We start from the raw sequence: 19,810 nt of genomic DNA on the forward strand, positions 1-19,810 counted from the left end.
TCTTATTTACCGTGTCTCAACGTTAGAGGTGACCTGTGTCAGTAAAAGCCTTTTAACCCAGAAGCCCTGTAGAAAGCATGGGGCACCTAGGAAAGTGTGGAAGACTCTGGCAGGGTGGGAGGTGAGGCCCTTGTGCCTGCGGGGTTAGGTATTAAGAGGTTTATGTATCTTTTATGGTTAATACATAATCTCAAGGAAATGGCTGAGGTAGTCGCCCTGGTACTTCAGAAGAGTCAGCGGGGCAGCAGTGTACCTAATTAATAGTAAGGAAAGAGCAAACCAAGGTATGTCAGCAAAAGATGGTGCGAAATTTTCTCTACCTTGGTCCTGCAGAGACAAATCCTGTACATGTCCAAAATCAGGCTGGTGCCCTCCTACATGCTCGTTGGGTGCCGGTGAGCACGAGTCAGGGTTGGGGAGCTGAGAGGGGCAGCCCTGCGCTGCCGATAACCGGGCATCTCTGCTCGGGCACTGCCCCGTGCTGCTTCCAGGCTGGGCTAGCTCTTAGGTCTGCCCGTATGCCAGCCAGCACTGCTAGTGGCTTCTTTTTCCCTCTCCATACAGATCTGTGACTGCTGCAGCCACTATTTTAACTGTGCTAACAAGGTAGTTTTTAGCTGGCTTATCCACAGCAGCAGGGAGCTCAATGTAGGTTGCCACAAAACTTGCCGAAGGAGCTCGTTATAGTGACAGGTCGTTAGCTCCTGCTTAGATATACTCTAATAGCTGCAAAAGGGGAAAACTTCTTTCCAGGAAATACATTTTTCCTTCTTCATTGTGGAGTTTCTTTTGAGCTACATGTCTATAAACAGAAGTGAAGGCCCTTGAATGTAATTGTAAAATGCCATTGGGTTTGTCTGAGGGGAACTATACGTGTAGAGCAGGAGTTTTGAGTTATTTTAACAAAAGCCATGAATGGCTCAAATGTACTAATTGAGAAATTTTGTGTTTGTGCAGCAAGAAAAACAATTTATGGTGTACACATGTAGCATCTTGAATTGGGTGGATGCTAGCTCTCCAAGAGCCTAGCTGTGCTGTGCAGCATATGTGCAGACTTCTGACACCTTCCTACTGTTACTGTGGAAGCTATAATTTCTAACTTCAGTCTTGTATGTCGCTGAAACAGGTTTTTTTTTCCTCCTGAGGCAAAAGGGGATAGAGTCTGCAGATGAGAAAGAAACACTCCTGTGCAGCATGGAACCCAGCTGGTGCACTGCCTGTATTTGATACACATGGTTGTGCTTGATGGGGAGTCGCATGTTCAAAGGGATGTAGATACATTTATTTTAATGGTGAAACTCCATTGTAGTCATTCTATGTATGAACTTATACACATGAACCTAAGGAGACCGATCCTGAGAAGTGGAAACTATCGAATGCAAGGGGAAGAAGGACAGCCTTACTGGGTCATGTGTTTCTGAATCGTCAAGGATGTGGAGGGGGAAAAAGGTGACTGTACAGAGCCTCATCAGTTGTATTAGATGATCATTGTAGGTCCCTTCCAACTGAGATATTCTATGTTTCTGTGTTCTGTCAGGCTCCCTCCTTGCCTCCAGCAGGCCCAGGCTGAATTGAAAACACATATAGCAATCTCCGCTTTGAATTAACTTCTGCGTGGCTATATCATTTCAAAGAGAAATGCTTTCAGGGTGATGATAGGTTTTGTCTACATCTGTAATGTCTCATTTGTCTTTGGATACCCAACAGCCTTTGCTTTGTTTATTCAGAGATGAGCAAACATGAAACTGAATATACTTTTTTAATGATCAGTGTAGATCAACGTGAAAAATGGAGATCATTATGAAATATATACACACATATATGTTTAGCAAGGTTTACTTAGATTGATTGCCCCTAAAACTAGAGCTTGACTCCTCTTATGTGCAGAGAATTCACAAAGAGACAGTCATAGCCCAGGGACAGTGAAGTGTGGTCACTGATGGATAAAATAAAATTCAAGCTTGTTTGCATTTTAATGGATTTTAATCACATGAGAGTTTGGGAAAGAAAAAAATAGATTATGTTTTTTTTCTTTTCATCATCGTATCTGGTTGCTTCAGGGCTAAGGAAAACTGGTCCTGAGTACCAAGATATCACTTTCAGTTCTCGTCCTGTTGTTAAAAGAGGATTTTACAAAGACAAGGGATGTGCATGATCATCATTAGTCACTGAGAGCAGAACAAATAGTACCGGTCTGTAGATGTGGCGAGGAAAGCAGAGCTTAAAGTTTTTGGCAAACTAAGTAGTAAGGAGGAAATGAACAAGATGCCATGCATGGTTTTTATTGCCAGAGATTTACAGAAATAAGTTTGACATCCATCAGGGCTTGGGGAGTAGGGTACCATCCTGCTCGAACGATGTGGGAGCAGCACCGTCTGTCTTCAACAAGCTAAAACCGGTTGAAAAAATGGGGTTGTTCCTTAATCTTTCACTCTTTGGTGCTGCCTCTCATCTGTTTGTCATTTCTGCTGTCTGTGACAAGATCTTTGGACGTATTGTAGATGTTCTTGCTTTGTACTGCTGGGGTGGACTAGCTCTGCCTGATTCACCGCTCCCTCCTGCTGGCTCTGCTCATTCATGCTTTGTCGGCTGCCGCTTGCTTCAGCTGCGACTCGATTCCCTGTGCGATAATATAGGGTGGAATTCATCCCTCAACCCCCAGAAATAATTTTTGTTCAAGAACACCATTGCAGAGACAGCTGAGCAGGGTATTTTGTGATAATACTGTCACTTAAAAAAAAAAAAGGGGGGGGGGAGTGGAGTGGAGGATGTTTAAAATGCCAAGATATTTTATAACAAGCAGAAACTAGAGAAGCTCAAGTTTTTTGCCCCATATTTTCTTTTGTTATATCACTAAGTGGATGTTTGTGTCTGTTTATGCTCTGATTTCGTGTGTGTTTTGAAATCTCATTGTACTCAGTGGTGGAAAATTGGCTGCTTAAGTAAAGACATGTTAAGGACAGCTATCTACAGTAGCTGGAAGGAAATGCTTCTCAAATGTATTGTCCAAGTTGGTTCTAGTTAATAGTCTCTTGGGTACGTGAACTTTCCTTGCCTTCTCCACCCATCTGCTGGCAGCAAACAGAATTCTTAGTGTTTCGATTTAAAAATAAATTAATTAATAAAAATATGTGCTGCCCCTGTAAATTGTTTCCCAATAGGAGTGAAATGAATTTCAGTAATAACTCATAAAATCACTTGTGTGGGTTGGTTATTCCTACTGGAGGGGGGACCCCACAAAACATAAAGCAAATCTCTTCAAACTGGATGAAAATTATTATATTTATATAAAGATTCCCCTCTCCCTTTCCTGCTGGTCTGGTTGGATTTACTGTTACAAAATGCAGTTGCGCAGCGGGACTGCTAATTAGATGTTATCAGGCCTGTTTCTGCAAGGTTGTGACCTATAAATTTCTGTTTAGCGTTGCTGTAGGAAAGACATTTTCTCTCCACGAGTTATTTATCCTTATTGGGTTCATTTGTTCTCCTTCTCGGATTTTGGATAGAAGGGGGTTTGATTTCTCTGTGGGGGCTTCATGATGTCAGTTTGCCAAACATATGGCAGGGAAAACGTTTGGGAACAAGTGCGTGTTTGCACTTAGAGGGTTTGTGGCATTAACACTAAGCACCAGATAAATAAGATAAAAAGCGGCGTGGTGAGTAATGAAAGGTTTGGTCCTTACAAGCTTTATATTTTTCAGGTTTTGTGGAACGTAGCAGGAATAAGGAGGAAAGACTATGTTGGCGTGGGCTCTAGGGTGGAGGGCGTTTGGGGTGAGGATGTGGGCTTGCCTCTGTTCTTCATAGCCTAGGCTGCTGGAGAGAGAAGGAGATGTATTAAGTAGAGGGAAAACCCAGCTGAAGAATACCTGAAATACTGCACCCCAGCTACAGATCCTTTTAATTAGCTAGCCCATCATCAAAGCATACATTAATCATACTTACTTAAGTTTGCCAAAAGCGTGGTAAACCGGCTCCACCTGTTCTGGTGGTATCTCAGGAGCCTTGATCTCAGCATGGCTAAGATGTCCAAACCGAGCTGGCCAACAAGAACGAATTTCCCCTGACACAGTGGTAGCTCAGCACTTGCAATTTCTCTGCCCTGGCACTGTTATTTCTTCCCGTGTTGCCTCTTTCTTTCACAGTTAGTTTCCCTCACACAGAATCACAGACTGGTTTGGGTTGGAAGGGACCTTAAAGCCCATCTAGTTCCAGCCCCCGCCCCCTGCCACAGGCAGGGACACCTTCCACTAGACCAGGTTGCTCCAAGCCCCATCCAACCTGGCCTTGAACACTGCCAGGGAGGGGGCATGATACAGAGTAGGCAAGAAGAAAGAAATCATCCACTATATTCTGAAATTTCAGGATAAAATTGAGCTTTGATCTGCAGATATTGACATCATGTGGCAGTAAGGAGACCAAAGCGCTCTGAGTCAGAAGGCTCCTGAGCCTTGGTCTGAGCCAGCACCTCAGTGTCCTGCCTTGACCAAATTGGTGGTGACCTCCTTATGCTTGACCAAAGGGGATTTTTCTCCCGAATCCAGCTTTCCCACCCTAAAAACAGGTACAATATCTGGGTTAAATTACAAAGGGAAACTAACCTCGTATAACCTTTAACTAAAGGTTAAAGAGTAGAGCTGATAAAAGAGGTATTACAGGTTGTTACCTGGCTATACTGGATTAAATGTGGGATCCAGATTATTTGCAATAAGACATCTCTTTGCATAAATCTAAATATGGCTCTTAATCCCCATTGCATTTATGTAAGATCTGGTCTCCTTCCTCTAAAGTTTTGTGTCTGAACCATCTTTAAAGGATGAAAAAAAGTCCAGTCCTTTGTATATTAGCCTTGCACTACTGAAATGCATGAAGCCTTTTCAGATGGTAGGGAGAAGAATGCAGTGAGGAGCGTTCTGGTGCGTTTGTACAGGGTTTTGTTTTTAAATAGGTCAAATCAACTAACCGGTGTGTAATAGCTGGTTCCAGGTTTCATCTGAAAACATTTTGAAGATGGCAAAAGGAAGCAGAGTGGGTCTTTGTAAATAGCACAGGGAGTACTGGAGGGCTTCTTTTACATTACATTTGAATCCCTTGAGGTGGTCGCTTACCAAGTCATTTGTTTTAAGTGGTTAAAATAAGAAAGCTAAGTTTAGCCGATATGCCTGAGTGACCTGGATAATATGCAAAAAACCTGCACATCATTGTAGTAGATTTTAGTGTCTTGTGAACTCTGTCTTCAACAAGGGAATAAACTCGTCTGTCTGAGACAGCGGTGGTCAGAACTCCTATATCCTCTTTTCCCAAAAGTCTGTTGAGGAGAAAAAAAAAAAAAAAGCAAGCCAAAAGCAGCCCCTAATCACTTGTGTATAGTCAGGCTTCCAGAAACATTCAGGTGAAAACAGCTGAAAGAGTAGAGCAGCACCAGGCTGTGCAGTGATGGCAGGTGTGGGAGAGCAGCATGTGGGAGCTTTGTGACTTTTATTATCCTTTATTTTTCCTTTATTCTTCTCTCTCATCATGAAAAACACCATACATGGGGAGGGTGGGTTTTTTGAGACCGCAGATGCTGTGTTTCTGTAGAGGTAGGTTTAAGGGAAGGGGAATTCAGCAATCCTGCCATTGCTCTGAGAAATTAAGTTTATGGGCTGAGATTGTTCAGATCAGTGACAATGAATGAATCGTTTTCTTGAAGGAAAGCCAAAGATGAAAGCTTCTGAGAGAAACAGCCTACATGGTGTAATTCAGACTGCATGTGAAAGCCTGAAAGCCGGTATGTGTGTTTTTCAGTTGTTCAGTTTGAACTTCTTGTGGTCACTTACCTCATCACCTTGTTTGTTGCTGTGGCTCGTTCTTGTCTCCACAGAAATGCTTTGCTACCTTTGCTCTTCCCATCCCTCCCTTCATGGCAGAAGAAGGCAAAAAAGGGTCTTGCTCTCTTGAAACCACTCTGTGACAGATGAGTGTCAGCTGGTTGATGCCTCGTTGGCAAGGGGAGGGGGTAAAGCTGTCTGTGGGGGCAGAACCTTTGGTAATGGTGCTTTTGTCAAGATCCCTGTGCCGTGCTTGTGGTGCGTGTATGTGCACTAGTGCATTTTTTGTGTACCTAAAAAAATGTGCAGGAACTGGGCAGAGTTTGCTTTTAAATTGTTTTGGTTTGTTGGTTTGGTTTTTTTCACAGCTGCCTTGGACCAAGGTCCTTTTTAAGTTTGGGATGCTTTTCCTCCCGTCTTCTTCCTGCAAAGAATTAAAGAATTAAGAGGGAACAGCCCAGTCTGGATGCTTGGTGCTGAAGAGGCTATAAGATGGAGATTAGGGGTTGGTGAGAGCAAGCATTACAGAGCAGAGAACAGGGGGAAGGGTGCAGTGCTTGGTAAGAAAAGGACCATGCATAAATTAAAAGGAAAAACTGCAGGGTTGTTTTTTTTTCTTCCACGAATAATTAACTTTTCTGCTGTTCTCCGTTTTCCGCTTCCTAAACCTCTCACGAAAGCCTCTTCTTGCTTTGGGGAGAAGTGTCATTTGAGAATCTTCTCGGAACTTGGCAGCTATGTAATAAGGGCATGTAATCTTTTATAATCCTCTCTACAGGTTTGTAATAACCATTTCTGTTTTGAGATTCCAAAGTCTTTTGTAGGCCAAGTGGGAATTTAACTGTGAGAGAAAAATGTACTTAATATTCAGGAGCAAAGATGAGTGGTCCTGGGCAGGGAACGAGAACTGAATAAGAAGGCAGGAAAACCTGCTTAGTATTGTAGGAAGGGTCACAGGGATGGCTTTGAGCGACTGCGGGTTATTTGAAATCCTGGGTACCCTGGGAACCAAATGGGGTTTTACACAGATAGCAGCTTCTGTCGCGGTGATGTCATGAGATTTACGAGGCTGCACAATGAGCTGCTTGTCTGCAGGCGCGCGCGGGAGGCCGGGCTGAGCGTGAAGCACACCTGCGTGTTTTGCAAGGTCCCCACCTTGATGGGGTTGTGTTTGCTGGTTCCACTTGTTGGGCTACGAAGCGCGCAGATGATCGCATGATTTGAGGTTGCTGGCACCGATCCATTCACGAAGGTGCTGACGTCTCCCGATAGACACATCTTTCACGCTGTCTGTCATGAGCCTGGCTGGGTACAGACCATGAGAACGGGGATGGAGAGAGGCGCAGCCGAGGGAATCGAGGATCAATTACCCTCTGTAAATTTAGCAATCGGCTATGCGGCACGTAAGAAGCTTAGAGGAGCTCAGCAGTATTCAAGCTAATTGGCAGTTTTAAACTGCTGTTAAGAGCTCCCACACCTTTTGCTCAAAGAAGCTGCACGGTGACAGCGAGCTGGTGCGACTTTCTGCTTTCTAATCAGAATTACCCTGCCAGGCCAATTTTAATTTCATGCCTAATTTTTGCTTCTGCTGCTAGCTCCTTAGCTCTCGTTTTTTAGGGCTTTGCAAGAAGGCTCGAGACTGTTGGCACACTCGGCATCTGCTCGCTAAACTACTCGTAAGGTTTTAAGACTTGCGGTTTCTTTTTTGGAACGACTCCATGATTTTCCCCTTTGAAAAGAAAATCTCAGTGAAACTGCTCGCATGGTTGTGGCCTAACTGAATTTGTGCTCTCGAGCTTCCGCAGAGCGCTCGGGTACCAGGGAACACTGAGCCCTTTGAGCAGATATTGGGAGCTGAGGGTGGTAAATGTGTTAGCACAGGTCTTGCGAAAGGTTGGGTTATTGAATTGCATGTGTTACGGGGAAATCTTGGCTGATCTCTACCGTAGCCTCAGCCTTGGTGTGAAAACTACTGAGCTTTTGATAGGCGAAGTGGGACGTCGCAAGTACAGGGCAGATGTACTGACTCGGGACCAAGTTCAATTGGCAGAGCCGTCTGGGAGCCCAGCTAGGGGAGCGAGCCTGCTGTACCTTGCTCGCTGCCGGCCATCTCTTGTACAAACAAGTCAAATCTTTCCTAGGGAAGGAATGAAGGGGTGGGAATGATGTCAGCACCGGAGAGGAGAGGCAGCAAGAGCTCATCCTTCTGGGAGATGCCAGGCTCATGCTGTGTTTTGTCTCCTGCTGATTGCAGAGAGACAGCCCTTGGCTGGCTGTTAAGTGTTCACTCATCTGATGTTTTAGCCCTTCTCACGTAAAAATCGCTCCTTACACTTTTTATGCAGATAATCTGTAGGAAATTCAAGAATCTGGCTGGTAGCTCTGGCCTAGTGGACACAACGTTGATGCCCACTCTTCCAACTTTAAAGGTTATTCTTGCTTTCTCCGTATTGAGGTGAGACTGCTGCACGTGAGAAGTTCAGAGCAGAAAGGTGACTCTTATCCCACCCCATCACAGAACTCATCAAAATTTTCCAGCAACTGGTGGAAAAAAGCTGTGCCCTTATCTCTTTGCAGAAGACATGCACAGTCCTCGTTCAGAGGAGGGAAAAAACCTCAAACCCTTATCCGTAAGCAGTGAGCAGCAGATACCTTCAGACTTCTCATCTCTGAATTTTAAAGATATTCCTTCACCCAGAGCTGGCGTACTGATGGTAGGGAAATGCAAGTGCACACAGGATAAGCGTAAAAATTGCCACAGTGATATTTCTGTGAGGGTACAGGGCGTGAAAACTGCACCTGACTGACCAGTTTTGATGTGAATCTGCCCATGGCTTATGAGGTTATCCACTGGGATAATGGAAAATCAGTTTTTAGACTGTGCCTGATCACTGCCACTCAATAATAAGACTAGTGGAAAGTTAATAGGTTAGATTGGCCTATACTAGAAAAATTAAAGATCTTGTGAAGAATTCATGTTGCAGTGCCAAATGCTTTGGAATCTGAGAAAGTCATGGCACTGGTCATGGCTTCTGCCAGCTCCTAAAATACCCTTTTCACCTACTTAAACCTTTTATGGCTTTATTCTGTGCAGAATGGATTTTCCAGGTAGCGTTTTGGCTGTAACCAGTTGGTGTGAGAGTTTTTGAGATCCCTGAAATCTGATGGTTTGACTAAGCTTTCTTTACTGCCTACCCACGATATTAGGTTTCCATACAAGAATTTGGTTGTCGTTGCATGCAGCTGCTGGAGGAGAGCAACTGGATTCAGCTGAACTGAGGGCTAGTCGTTGTGTGTGTAATGAAGTTTGTTGAGTGCAGCTATTAAATATAACAGAAAGAATTCACACTAGATACTTACCTCTGTAATAACATCCTGCATAAATAGCATGCCTCTCATCCCAAAGGATCTGCTCGTGCTTTCCGCGCTTAAAATAACACCTACTTCACCAGAGAGATCTGTTGCTGACCACGAAAATGTAGGTACCTCTTAACTGACATGGAGCTGTGCCACACAGTGATTTAGAAGGGCGAGTGAGCAGTGCGGTATCTCACAGCAGCTACAAGAAGCTTCCTAGAAAACCCACAGTCATTGGCTGTGTTGTGGTTTGAAATAAAACAGTAGGATTAATAGTTTTATTTCTGTAATGTGTACTGGTCATATCTCTAAGTGTTGAGATTCAAAGGAGAATTAATCAACCCTAAGAGTGTCATGTTTTCTCTGTAGCATGTGAGTCTCAGAGTTACCACACACAGTATGTGTTGAATTTTCCTTATTATATTATACAGTTAGTCACGAGCGTTGTGTGTTCTGTGTCAGGACATCGTGGCTGTCCATACAGACTTGGACGGTGAGTGTCCCATCCTTCTCCCAAGTGAATTTGTGCATCATGGTTGATTTTCTTTGAAGAGTTGTTTCTGCTGGTGCCTTTCTGCAGTCCTGCTTGGATCAGAAACCATTGCGTATGGCTGGGAGTTGGTTTGAGAAATAAGAAATGTAAACAAAAGCTATATATATCAGCATGAGAGAAAGTGGAAATTGCCTTGATTGTGCTTTTCCTAGCAGACCCTCAGTAACTGACCTCTGTCGTCATCTGCTCTGTGTAAACGTTGAGAGACTGTCCCTCTTCTAGCTGAGCCAGGGTTGCTCCAATGCCTGTGCCTGCTCCCAGGGCAGCGGCGCTTGAATTCCCTTCTGTGTTACATCCAGATCCTGCAGATCTTCATCTGAGTGTCACACAGCTGTCTGGAAGAGTTCAGATACACACACAGCTGTACGTCGCATACCTGGGCTATCGCTGTTTATTTAGTGACTTCTTTTGCAGAAATCCTGCCCTATTACAAGACGCAGGTTTAAGGGAATGAAACGTGTTGGACGCGGTGTATTTCCCTTTCTGCCATATCTTTCCCTTGAATCATGAGCTTCATCAGCTTTTAGAGGCCGTGTAGGTTTAATGAAGGACTTTTAATTGCTGTTTGTCTTTGAAGCTTCATGTCAATAGTAAGGCTTGAAGTTTCAGCTGCTCTTCAGCGGCTCAATAAAGGTTCAAACTGATGATTATTGGAACTGGGCTGCATGTTTATGCACAGCTGGCTTGGTTGGGGTACTGACAAGCTCTCCAATGACAGCACTTACCTACAGTTCTCCGAGTCCCGTCTCTATGGTGAGTACATAAAACACCGTGGAAACATTGACATTGGGTAAGTAGACCTGCTGTCAAAAGGTGTTAGGGCTCCTGCTAATCTCTCTTCAGGGGGGGAAAAAAAAGTCCTTCCTGCATACAAACTTGGCCACTACATTGGTTACTTAGCTGCTTGGCAGCTCCTTCCTGGAAATACTAGGAACAGAATATGAACCTTAATAAAGTCAATGAAAATTTGGCAAGTACTTCAGTAAGCCCTTGATCTCACCGTAGGAAGAGTGTGGTTCAAAAAAGGAGCTTTGACACATGCCAGAGGTGCTCTTGTCATCACTGGGATGGAGGTTTAATTTTGTGTTTTTATCGATGGGAGGTAGAGAGTGCTTTTTGGCAAAGAGACTGAAGGCATGGATTTACCTTTAATGTAGTTTTGTTGGCCTGGTTTCTGCTAATTCTGTACTTTCACTAGTTTGGAAAAGGAGAGGAGACATCCTTCTGGTTGTGGAAGAGTTGTTGGGGACTAAATGACACTGGAGCGCTTGTCATCTCTTGGGAATAATTTTCTGATTCTGCCCATTGCCTGCTTTTTTGGAAAAAAAAAAAAAAAAGCACTTGCTAATGCATTTGGAATTTAAAAAGATGAATTGTTGTGTACTTGCAATGGAAGATTCAGAAATGTTCCCATCTGATAGCACTAGTACTACTCCCTAAACACTAAAAACTGCCATCAGTTTTCATAATGTCTTACCCTTTCTGTGGGGATCAGCTTGGCACTGGCTGCTTCTTTCCTTGTTCCCTTGCCCTGCACCAGTCAACACTTCTTTTTTTTTTTCTTGTAATGTGGTTATGGCATAAATGTTCCTTCCCCCCCCTTCTTTTTTTTTTTTTAAAATAAGTTCTGTAGTTAAAGAATAATAAGGTACAAGTTGTCATTTGGCTGAAAGAAAGGGAGCTTTGTGGATATTTATAACATGCCTAATGGCATTTCAGAGCCCTGAGGAAAAACAAGGCAGTTTCCAATCGTCAGCTCTGTCGGATGTGGCAGGCGGGCAGCGATGCTCTTCTCGGTTCAGCAGGGGAGGATGTACTGAGAAGGGGATTTTTTCCAAGCTGTTACTTAACTGATATTAGCATTTGAAGGCACATAAGGCATGACCTTTAATCCTGTGTGTAGACTAACTGATCTGCTCGCTTGAATGCCTCATTGTAATGATGCAGAATGGAAGGGATTGCATCAGACCAGAGAAAGAAATCTTCTGTCACCAGGACTTGCCTATTTAGGTGTGTGGCTGCATGAGCCCATCCCACACGTAACATCTGCAAGCTCGGAGCTTTCCGATGCAGCTCCCTGATCTCTGCTCCAACTCCTGTCCGAAATCACATTCATCAGTGAGTTACCCTCCAAAGCAGAAGCCTTCCTCTGCGAGCTGATGGATAGTAGCCCCAAAGTAAGAAAGGACAGCCCTGACTTTGGGTCTTTCCCAAAAGTATAAGTGGTCCTGGTTACCCGTGGACTTTTTGCCATCCACTTCCATAGCGATTCAAACAGTTGTGGTCAATTAGTTTTACGGGGCATTAGTGGAAGAGGTTGGTGGGTTTTATTACATGCACGTGAAAAGTTGGACCAAGAATGTAAAATGAAAACTGAGGAGTACCAGAAAGCAGAACAGGGTTTGTGAAGCGACCGAGTGTATATGTGAAACTGTGTAAAGTCCCAAAGAGTCTTCAGTCTAAACTGGTAACATATTTCAGAATAAGTTTTGAAGTTACAGCTGTTGCTCTGAGAGGCTCCGAGGAGGTCAACCACACAGGAGGGCTGGCCGAGACATAATGTAAATAGGTGGGACACGCACCAAAACTATGCTGCGACTTTTGTTGCAGCGAGTTTCCTTGTGACGTGTATTCAGCATCTGTTCACTTTGCGAGATGCGCTTGCAGTGTCAGCCTCGGGGAGAGGACTGAAGTTACGGGATCCGATACATCAGAAAACCAGCTTGTAACTGCTCCTCTGTGTTGAAGAGAGCGCTTGGTCAGCCCGCAGGGGTGGCGGGGCAATGTCCTGACATGTGTTCAAAAGGATACCAATACGAACGCAAAATATTAATGCTCTGGTGTTCACTGGTGGTGATTGACAGCTCCAGACAAGGAGATGGCATGTTGCTCTGCCAGCAGCCTGCGGAAAGCTGTTCTGACGTAGCCAGCCCACTTGGCAGCGGAGCCGTGGCTGGCCCGCAGCGCCTGATGACTCAGTGAAGTCCTGGAGCTGTTATTGCAGGGGAAGAAGTCGTTCTGTTCTTTAATTCCTTTGTGCAGCCCGTAGATCAGTTGGATGGTATCCTGCCAAGGCCCGTAGTTAGTAGAAATTATAATGCGAAAGTCTTTTGAGGCTGGGCGAGTCATGACTGTAGATTCTGCGTTGGAGCTAATAGTCCAGGACAGTTTTCTTTTGCCATGAGAAAGTCTACTGGCATTTCAAAACATAGTTTACTAGGTTATCACTCGGCGTAGCAGCTGGAGGCACTCTCTTGCTGCTAGCCCACCCACATGAGCAGGACAGGGCACGCCTTCATCCTTCTTTCCCCTCGGTGATGTATCATGCGCTTTCATTACCCAAGAGACGAGATCCCCAGAGCTCTGGTCTTCACGTTTCTGTTGCATGCTCATGGACGGGCCCCGTGGCTTCATCCTCCTCGCTCGTCTTCCCTCTGTCAGCCCGTTGCTCATAGGTTTGTCTTGCTTAGGCACGGGTAGAGATCATGTGCTGCTGTTGGGAAACCAAGGTCTAAGCAGGAGCCGCAGTGGTTTTATTTTGCATCTGGTTAGGTTTTGGTCGTACACTGTGATAAATGTGGGTTGAAGTTGTACCAAAAACCTACCTGGAGGGTTAATATCTATAAGATGGACAAATACATAACTTGTGAGTGAGTCTGTTGTGCTCCAGGAGTCTGCACAAATGCACTTTTGCTTCACAGAGATTGTGGTGGTTTCCTTCACTTATGCTTACAGCTAAATAGAGTTTTGGGCAAATTCAGGGTATACAGCGTTGCTTGTCACTATTGTAAACCCAGCTTGGTTAGGAGGGGTAACAGTGTGGAGCCTGATTCCAAACCTCAGCTTCTTCCCTGCATTACCTCATCTGAAATTAAGGCAGCAAAGATGCGTTTCATTATTATTCAGAGCAGTAGGAGCCACACAGTCCTCTTTCTTCTTCAGTTTGTGTGTTTCAAGCATTCTTGTGAATGATCACAAAAATCCGACAGCAACATGAGGTTGAACTAGGTACTGAAAGCCGGTTTTCAAGTTAATTCTCCAGCTTTAGAAGTTGGCACGTTCCTTTCAGTGCAGAGACAAAGTTGCTATTACGTGCAGGAAAAGAGCATGAAGATGTTGCAGCTTTTTTAATAATGAGGTGGGATTTGGCATACACGGGGTTGCAAGGAGTGAGGTCGGTTGGAGGGGTCCTTACTCAAAGTTTAATGCTTGTGTTTGGCCTTGCCCTCTTCCTTGCAGCTGGGGAGGTGCTGGGTGTTTGAGGATTCGCTGGCATCTAGTGGTGAAGCTGGGTAGAAGCTACAAGAAGGATCTGTGCTTAGCTCTGTGCAAGCCCTGGGTTAGTACATGTGGTAAAAGGAAGTTAACGTTGCAAAACACTTTGGTTTTGAACACTTGTTTTGCCTAATGGGCTGCTAAAATAGTTGAAGGAGGTCCTGGACGCCTATGCAGCAAGCCCCTGCCAGGATCGTGATTTTTGCAGTGTCTGTTTTAAACCTCTTAGAGGTAGTTCAGGGATCAGAGGGCTGGAGCACCTCTGCTATGGAGACAGGCTGAGAGAGTTGGGGCTGCTCAGCCTGGAGAAGAGAAGGCTCCGGGGAGACCTTCTAGCACCTTCCAGTACCTGAAGGGGCTACAGGAAAGCTGGAGAGGGACATTTCACAAGGGCATGGAGTAGCAGGACGAGGGGGAACGGTTTTAAACGGAAAGAGGGGAGATTTAGATGAGATATTAGGAAGAAATTCTTTGCTGTGAGGGTGGTGAGACCCTGGCCCAGGTTGCCCAGAGAAGCTGTGGCTGCCCCCTCCCTGGCAGTGTTCAAGGCCAGGCTGGATGGGGCTTGGAGCAACCTGGTCTAGTGGAAGGTGTTCCTGCCCATGGCAGGGGGGTTGGAACTAGATGGTCTTTAAGGTCCCTTCCAACCCAAACCAGTCTGTGATTCTGTGATTCAGTGACTTCAGGAATCTACAGCGTATACGTTGAGAATGGCTGATATTTAGATCAATGCAGGTGAAGATGCATAAAACTAGAGTGCAAGATAAAAATGAAACTTAACGTTACAAAGTAACCAGAACTGAACCTCAAAACTTTAGAGAGGTGACTTGAAACTGTTTTCTGAGTTTGTATAAATGGTGCTGCCCATGGCTCTGTTGCATACATCCCTTTTTCTGTTATTCATATAGCATTTCTCACTCCTGCAAACAGATTTTTGTAAGTTGCCTGCACACTTGAACTCCTAGGGCAGCCTTCTTTGCACCCAATCTTCTCGTAGCACGGACAGCATTACCTTGCTGCTCCAAAGTTTTCTCTGCTTTTGAGCCTGGCTGCTTGGCAGCGAAGTCTGTCTGCTGTGCTTGTTCGTGTGCTTTCCTTTCCCAGTCCTGGAGAAACTTCTTAGTAGTGAGAGGCACAATGTTCTGTGTAGCTCAAGCCTGCGAGACTTAAGGGAAATTGATTTTAAAATAAATTTTTGAAGATCAACACTGGGAGTCAAGTTGGATTTTGTTTTGTTTGGGGTTTTGTTTTTTGTTTGGTTTTTTTTGTGTGAGTTTTTGTCTCTGTTGTGGCTGTGGCTAAATGGAAGTGCTGGAAGGCCCTTATCTGTCACAGTTTAATCAAATAGCTTCCCTACCAGAAGATGCTAGTAAGCCCTTCCCAGTTAAATGCCCATCCCTGTGAATTTTTCCCTCCCTTCTTTCAAGCCTGACTTCCTTGATCCGCATCTTCCTTCCCATGTCTCTCTACCCTTAGTCTCAAATAATCTAGTTTATTAAGATTTAGGGCGCATTCAGGGCCCTACCCATTTAACCACGTGTTTGAGAACGGGGTGGAGGGAGGATGAAGTTTGCCTGAGAGCTCTTGGTCTTTTCTTTTGATTATATTTCAGTCTTTGACAAAGGCATTTATATTCATCTCGAGTATTGCCATTTTTGTCGGTCATGCTATAGATAAATAAGTATTCATGGTGTACCTTATGTAGCGTTCCATATGGGTACCTCCCAGGACTGGGGTTTTGTCTGTTAATACGCTGAAACAAGCACTACTAAGTACAGATTGCAGTTTTGGGTCGCATCGAGCTGCAGAACCACAAAAGCAAAGAAGGTGGTTAATGACACACGCTAACGAGCCTGGCGTCACGGTTTTCTGTTCGCAGATGTGAAGGGACCACCTACACACAGACTGTCCTGCGGCCAGTCCCCCTACACGGAAACGACAACATGGGAGAGGAAATACTGCATCCTGACGGACAGCCAGCTCGTGCTGCTCAACAGGGAGAAGGAGGTGAGAGAAGCTCACGCTGGCCACTCAGGGTTTACCTTTTGGCCTTTATCGGTAAAACAGGAAGGCAGCTTTTTTCATCTCCACTTTATTTTGTTCACCAGTTTAGGGAAATGTGTAAAAGGGGGGGAAAGGAGAGCTAACCTATTCTGCGTATGGATGGCGTGGCGCGCACAGTTATAATCCAGCTAGGGCAGATGCCGGTTGTATGGAAGAGGTGACAGCGAACTGTGTGCATCCAAAACTCCCTCCTGGAGTTTTACAGCCTGCATTTAAGTCTGCCACTACATCCTGGCCTCTGTTAGGAATAGTGTAGCCAGCCGGTCTAGGGAAGTGATCGTCCCTCTGTACTCGGCACGGGTGAGGCCGCACCTTGAATCCTGTGTCCTGTTCTGGGCCCCGCACTTCAAGAAAGATGTTGAGGTGTTGGAGCGAGTCCAGAGGAGGGCGACCAAGCTGGTGAAGGGTCTGGAGGGTCTGACCTACGAGGAGCGGCTGAGGGAGCTGGGGTTGTTTAGCCTGGAGAAGAGGAGGCTCAGAGGTGACCTTATTGCAGTCTGCAACTACCTGAAGGGAGGTTGTAGTGAAGTGGGAGTCGGCCTCTTCTCCCAGGCAACTAGCGATAGGACAAGAGGACACAGACTCAAGCTTTGCCAGGGGAGGTTCAGGTTGGACATTAGGAAGCATTTCTTCTGAGCAAGGGTCATTAGCCATTGGAAGAGGCTGCCCAGGGAGGTGGTGGAGTCCCCATCTCTGGAGGGGTTTAAGAAAAGACTGACCATGGCACTTAGTGCCATGGTCTAGTTGCCATGGTGGTGTCAGGGCAACGGTTGGACTCGATGATCCCCGAGGGCTCTTCCAACCTGGTTGATTCTGTGATTCTGTGATCTTCCTATGTTATTGCTGCTTTTAATGGTAGTGAAAGCCACCTCAGCTGTGTAAACCTACCTCCTCATGTCAGTGCAGACATAAAAGTAGGGAAAAGGGTTTGTTTGTGTCTGTGTTGGAGTGCTGGGCAGAGAAGGGGTGCGCACCCTTCGCACTGTACAGTCATCCTTGTGCAGCCACAAGGTAAATTGTTTGAGACAGAGGTTTGCCCTCTCCCTTGCTAACTGCAGCAAGGCAGATTGGGTGCCCCTTGACATGGACACTCAAAGCTATTCAACTATCTTTGCTTTAATCATAAGGTTACTCTGTGTGTGGTGTGTGTCTATATATAGCCTGTAGTACTTGGCGTTGTGCCTTGCCGTGAAGGTAATGTCAATATGGTTAAAGAATAGGCATGTTTTAGTTGATTGAAACACTGAACAAACAAATGCTGGTAAGTCCCTTCTCCTAGACTACACCATGATATATTTTTTTCTCATGATATTTGATGTCTACAGACTGTCACAAATAAATGAGCTTTAGAAGCATCTGATAATGCTCCTGGGTTTGTTTGTTTGTTTAATTATTCTGCTGTAGATTTACCCTGTTTAAAAATAAATATTCCAGGAGGAGCTATAAAATAGGAATGTTTTCAAATTACTGAAATAGATTTTATTACATATAAATGCCCATGAATTTTAGTCTAATTCCATGGTTTCCTACATTTGGAGATGACCTGAATTTTTGTGGTTTTTCTTGATTCTTTTGAAGCTTCTATGTACAGGCTGAAAGTATGAGACCGGTTTCTGGTGTAGCACTAATTATTCATCTTCAGCTGTGATCAGGTTTATTCACAAGGGCTGAAATATTTCTTTGCATAGTGAGAGTAGGAGGAAATGGTTTAGGGAAAGACTTGAGTTATTAGAAGGGAACAACATCAATGCTAATGCGTAAGAAAGTGATCAAACACAGGGAAAATGGAAGGCCCATATCATGATGTTTGTTTACTATGTAATTCTTTTTCTAGTCTGGCAGGACTGTCACCTAAGGCATTGAAGTATACACTGAAGAAACTTAAGGAGATGTGAGAGTTATTTCTAAAATTGTACTGTACCAGCACAGCTGGGCTAAAAGGATTCATCTCATTAAAGAACTGTAATTGAAAACAACACTGGCTCATATCACAAATAATTATCTGAAGGTGGTAATCATGCATTTGCGGGTTCTTAATGTCTCCTACCACATACAGTTAAAAGCCTTTTGCCGGGAGTAAGATGAGTCTTTTGCTTAGATCCTGAGGAGTAAATATGTGAAGTCTGATGTATCACTGGTGTATTAAGTTGTTATATACTACATTTAAGTACACTCTGTTTTTTGTCAGAAGCTGGAGAAATTCAATATCAGGCTGTACAGAGCCTGTGTCTTAAGTACAGCAGTAACCCCAAAAAATCGAGCCGTAGAGTAAACCTTTGCAGCGTGCTCTCAAAGGAGCCTGCCCGCACTACCACAGTGAGAAATAAACTTGTTTTGGGAAGTGCTGCACGCACATGGGCCAAGCAGACGTGCCTTTGGTGCAGGCATGACTCCACATGCTGATGATGTGATTTGTTTCAGAAGCTGGTAGCTGGCGTCAGATTTGCCATTCTGATTTTCAAGTAATTTGGGACTACTGTAAGTGAAAGGAAAAAGGGAACTCCTTGCAGAGTCATGAGCACTCTGTAGGAAAATAAAAGGTTGTTTTAATCTGGCTTCTGAGTCTGTATACACGGCAGTGTACGTACGAGCCCTTAAAGAAATGCAAAACATATAGAACTGCTAGTTGAGAGAGACACAGAGCTGATACTCTGGATTTGCACCTTCTTCTAATGAGAAAGGGAAGGGGAGGCGACTCAGTTAAATTTTACTTGGCCAGTCATTCAGAGTTGAAAGAGGCTCTATGAAATGTGATCTAGAAGTAAGAGTGAACACAGGCCTTAGGCAGCAATGGGGAGAGATGCTTGGGAAGAGGGTAATGATTGGAAAGTATATAGGAGGGGAACTGGAAAAAGCCCGTGGGTGGGACCACAGGTACAGGGAGCCTAAGCAAGAGACCAGGTGAATGAGGAAGAGGGAGGTTATTTAGAGAAGAAAATTGAAGATTATGTTTAGAGTAAAATTATTGGAAAGGCGATGCTGGAGAAGGTTTTTTTGTTAACCTGAAATGAGGTGAGATAGGTGAGAGGAGGCTGAAGATGGTGAGGTTCCTGCTCTGAACATGGGAACTGCTGATAGAGTGGGTAGGTGAGAATTTCTTTGCACTGCTGAAGAGGATCTTAGAAACAATGTGAGGGACAGAGTGATACCCATCAGTAAGGGGGTGGGCGTGGGGGGAAGAAGGAAGAGATGTTAACAGCAGAGCGCCCTTGCAGCCGAAAGGGAGCACTTGCATCATCACAAGGCTGGTGTAATTTGAAAACTGTAAGTCTGAAGCATCTAATTTTATTCCCTGTGCATCTGCTTTGTTACTTGATAGAATAAAAATCCAGGCAGCTTAGCCTGTGTGAAATTGAAAGGGAACAGAAATGTTTGATGTTTATACTACTTTGTAAAATCATTATGCCAGTATGTATGTCAAAGCCAAAAAGTAGGAAGACATGTGCAAAATGCAAACAGGTAGATGAAAGATGTCTTAATTGTTCCAGGTATAATGCTAAGTTTGGATTCTTTCAGTTAATGCTGTTAAAATACAGCATTATGAATTGCACAGAGTTTTAAGACTGAGGGAACAGTACAGAAATAAACAGAGTAGTAAGAAAACTCTCTTCTTATAACATCCCACCACTATGGATTTATTGTCAAGGCAGTTTGGATAGAGTATGTACAAGAGAGATTTTGTGCTGTGCAAGCACAAGAGTAGGTCAGCAATCAGAGAAATTCCAAGGTACAACTTGATCCAAAAATATCT

The 19,810-nt window shown here is 44.5% G+C and overlaps 1 protein-coding gene across 3 annotated transcripts in view; it reads left to right on the forward strand.

Moving 5' to 3' along the window:
- RASAL2 (RAS protein activator like 2) overlaps positions 1-19,810 on the forward strand; it is a 151,126-nt gene that overhangs the window by 29,786 nt on the left and 101,530 nt on the right. For all 3 annotated transcript variants that reach the window (XM_068417103.1, XM_068417104.1, XM_068417105.1), the window contains exon 2: positions 15,875-16,002. In XM_068417103.1, coding sequence (XP_068273204.1) covers positions 15,875-16,002 — 128 coding nt within the window. The remainder of the gene's footprint in view (positions 1-15,874; positions 16,003-19,810) is intronic.

Source organism: Nyctibius grandis, chromosome 21 (assembly GCF_013368605.1).
Source record: "Nyctibius grandis isolate bNycGra1 chromosome 21, bNycGra1.pri, whole genome shotgun sequence".
NCBI lineage: Eukaryota > Metazoa > Chordata > Aves > Nyctibiiformes > Nyctibiidae > Nyctibius > Nyctibius grandis.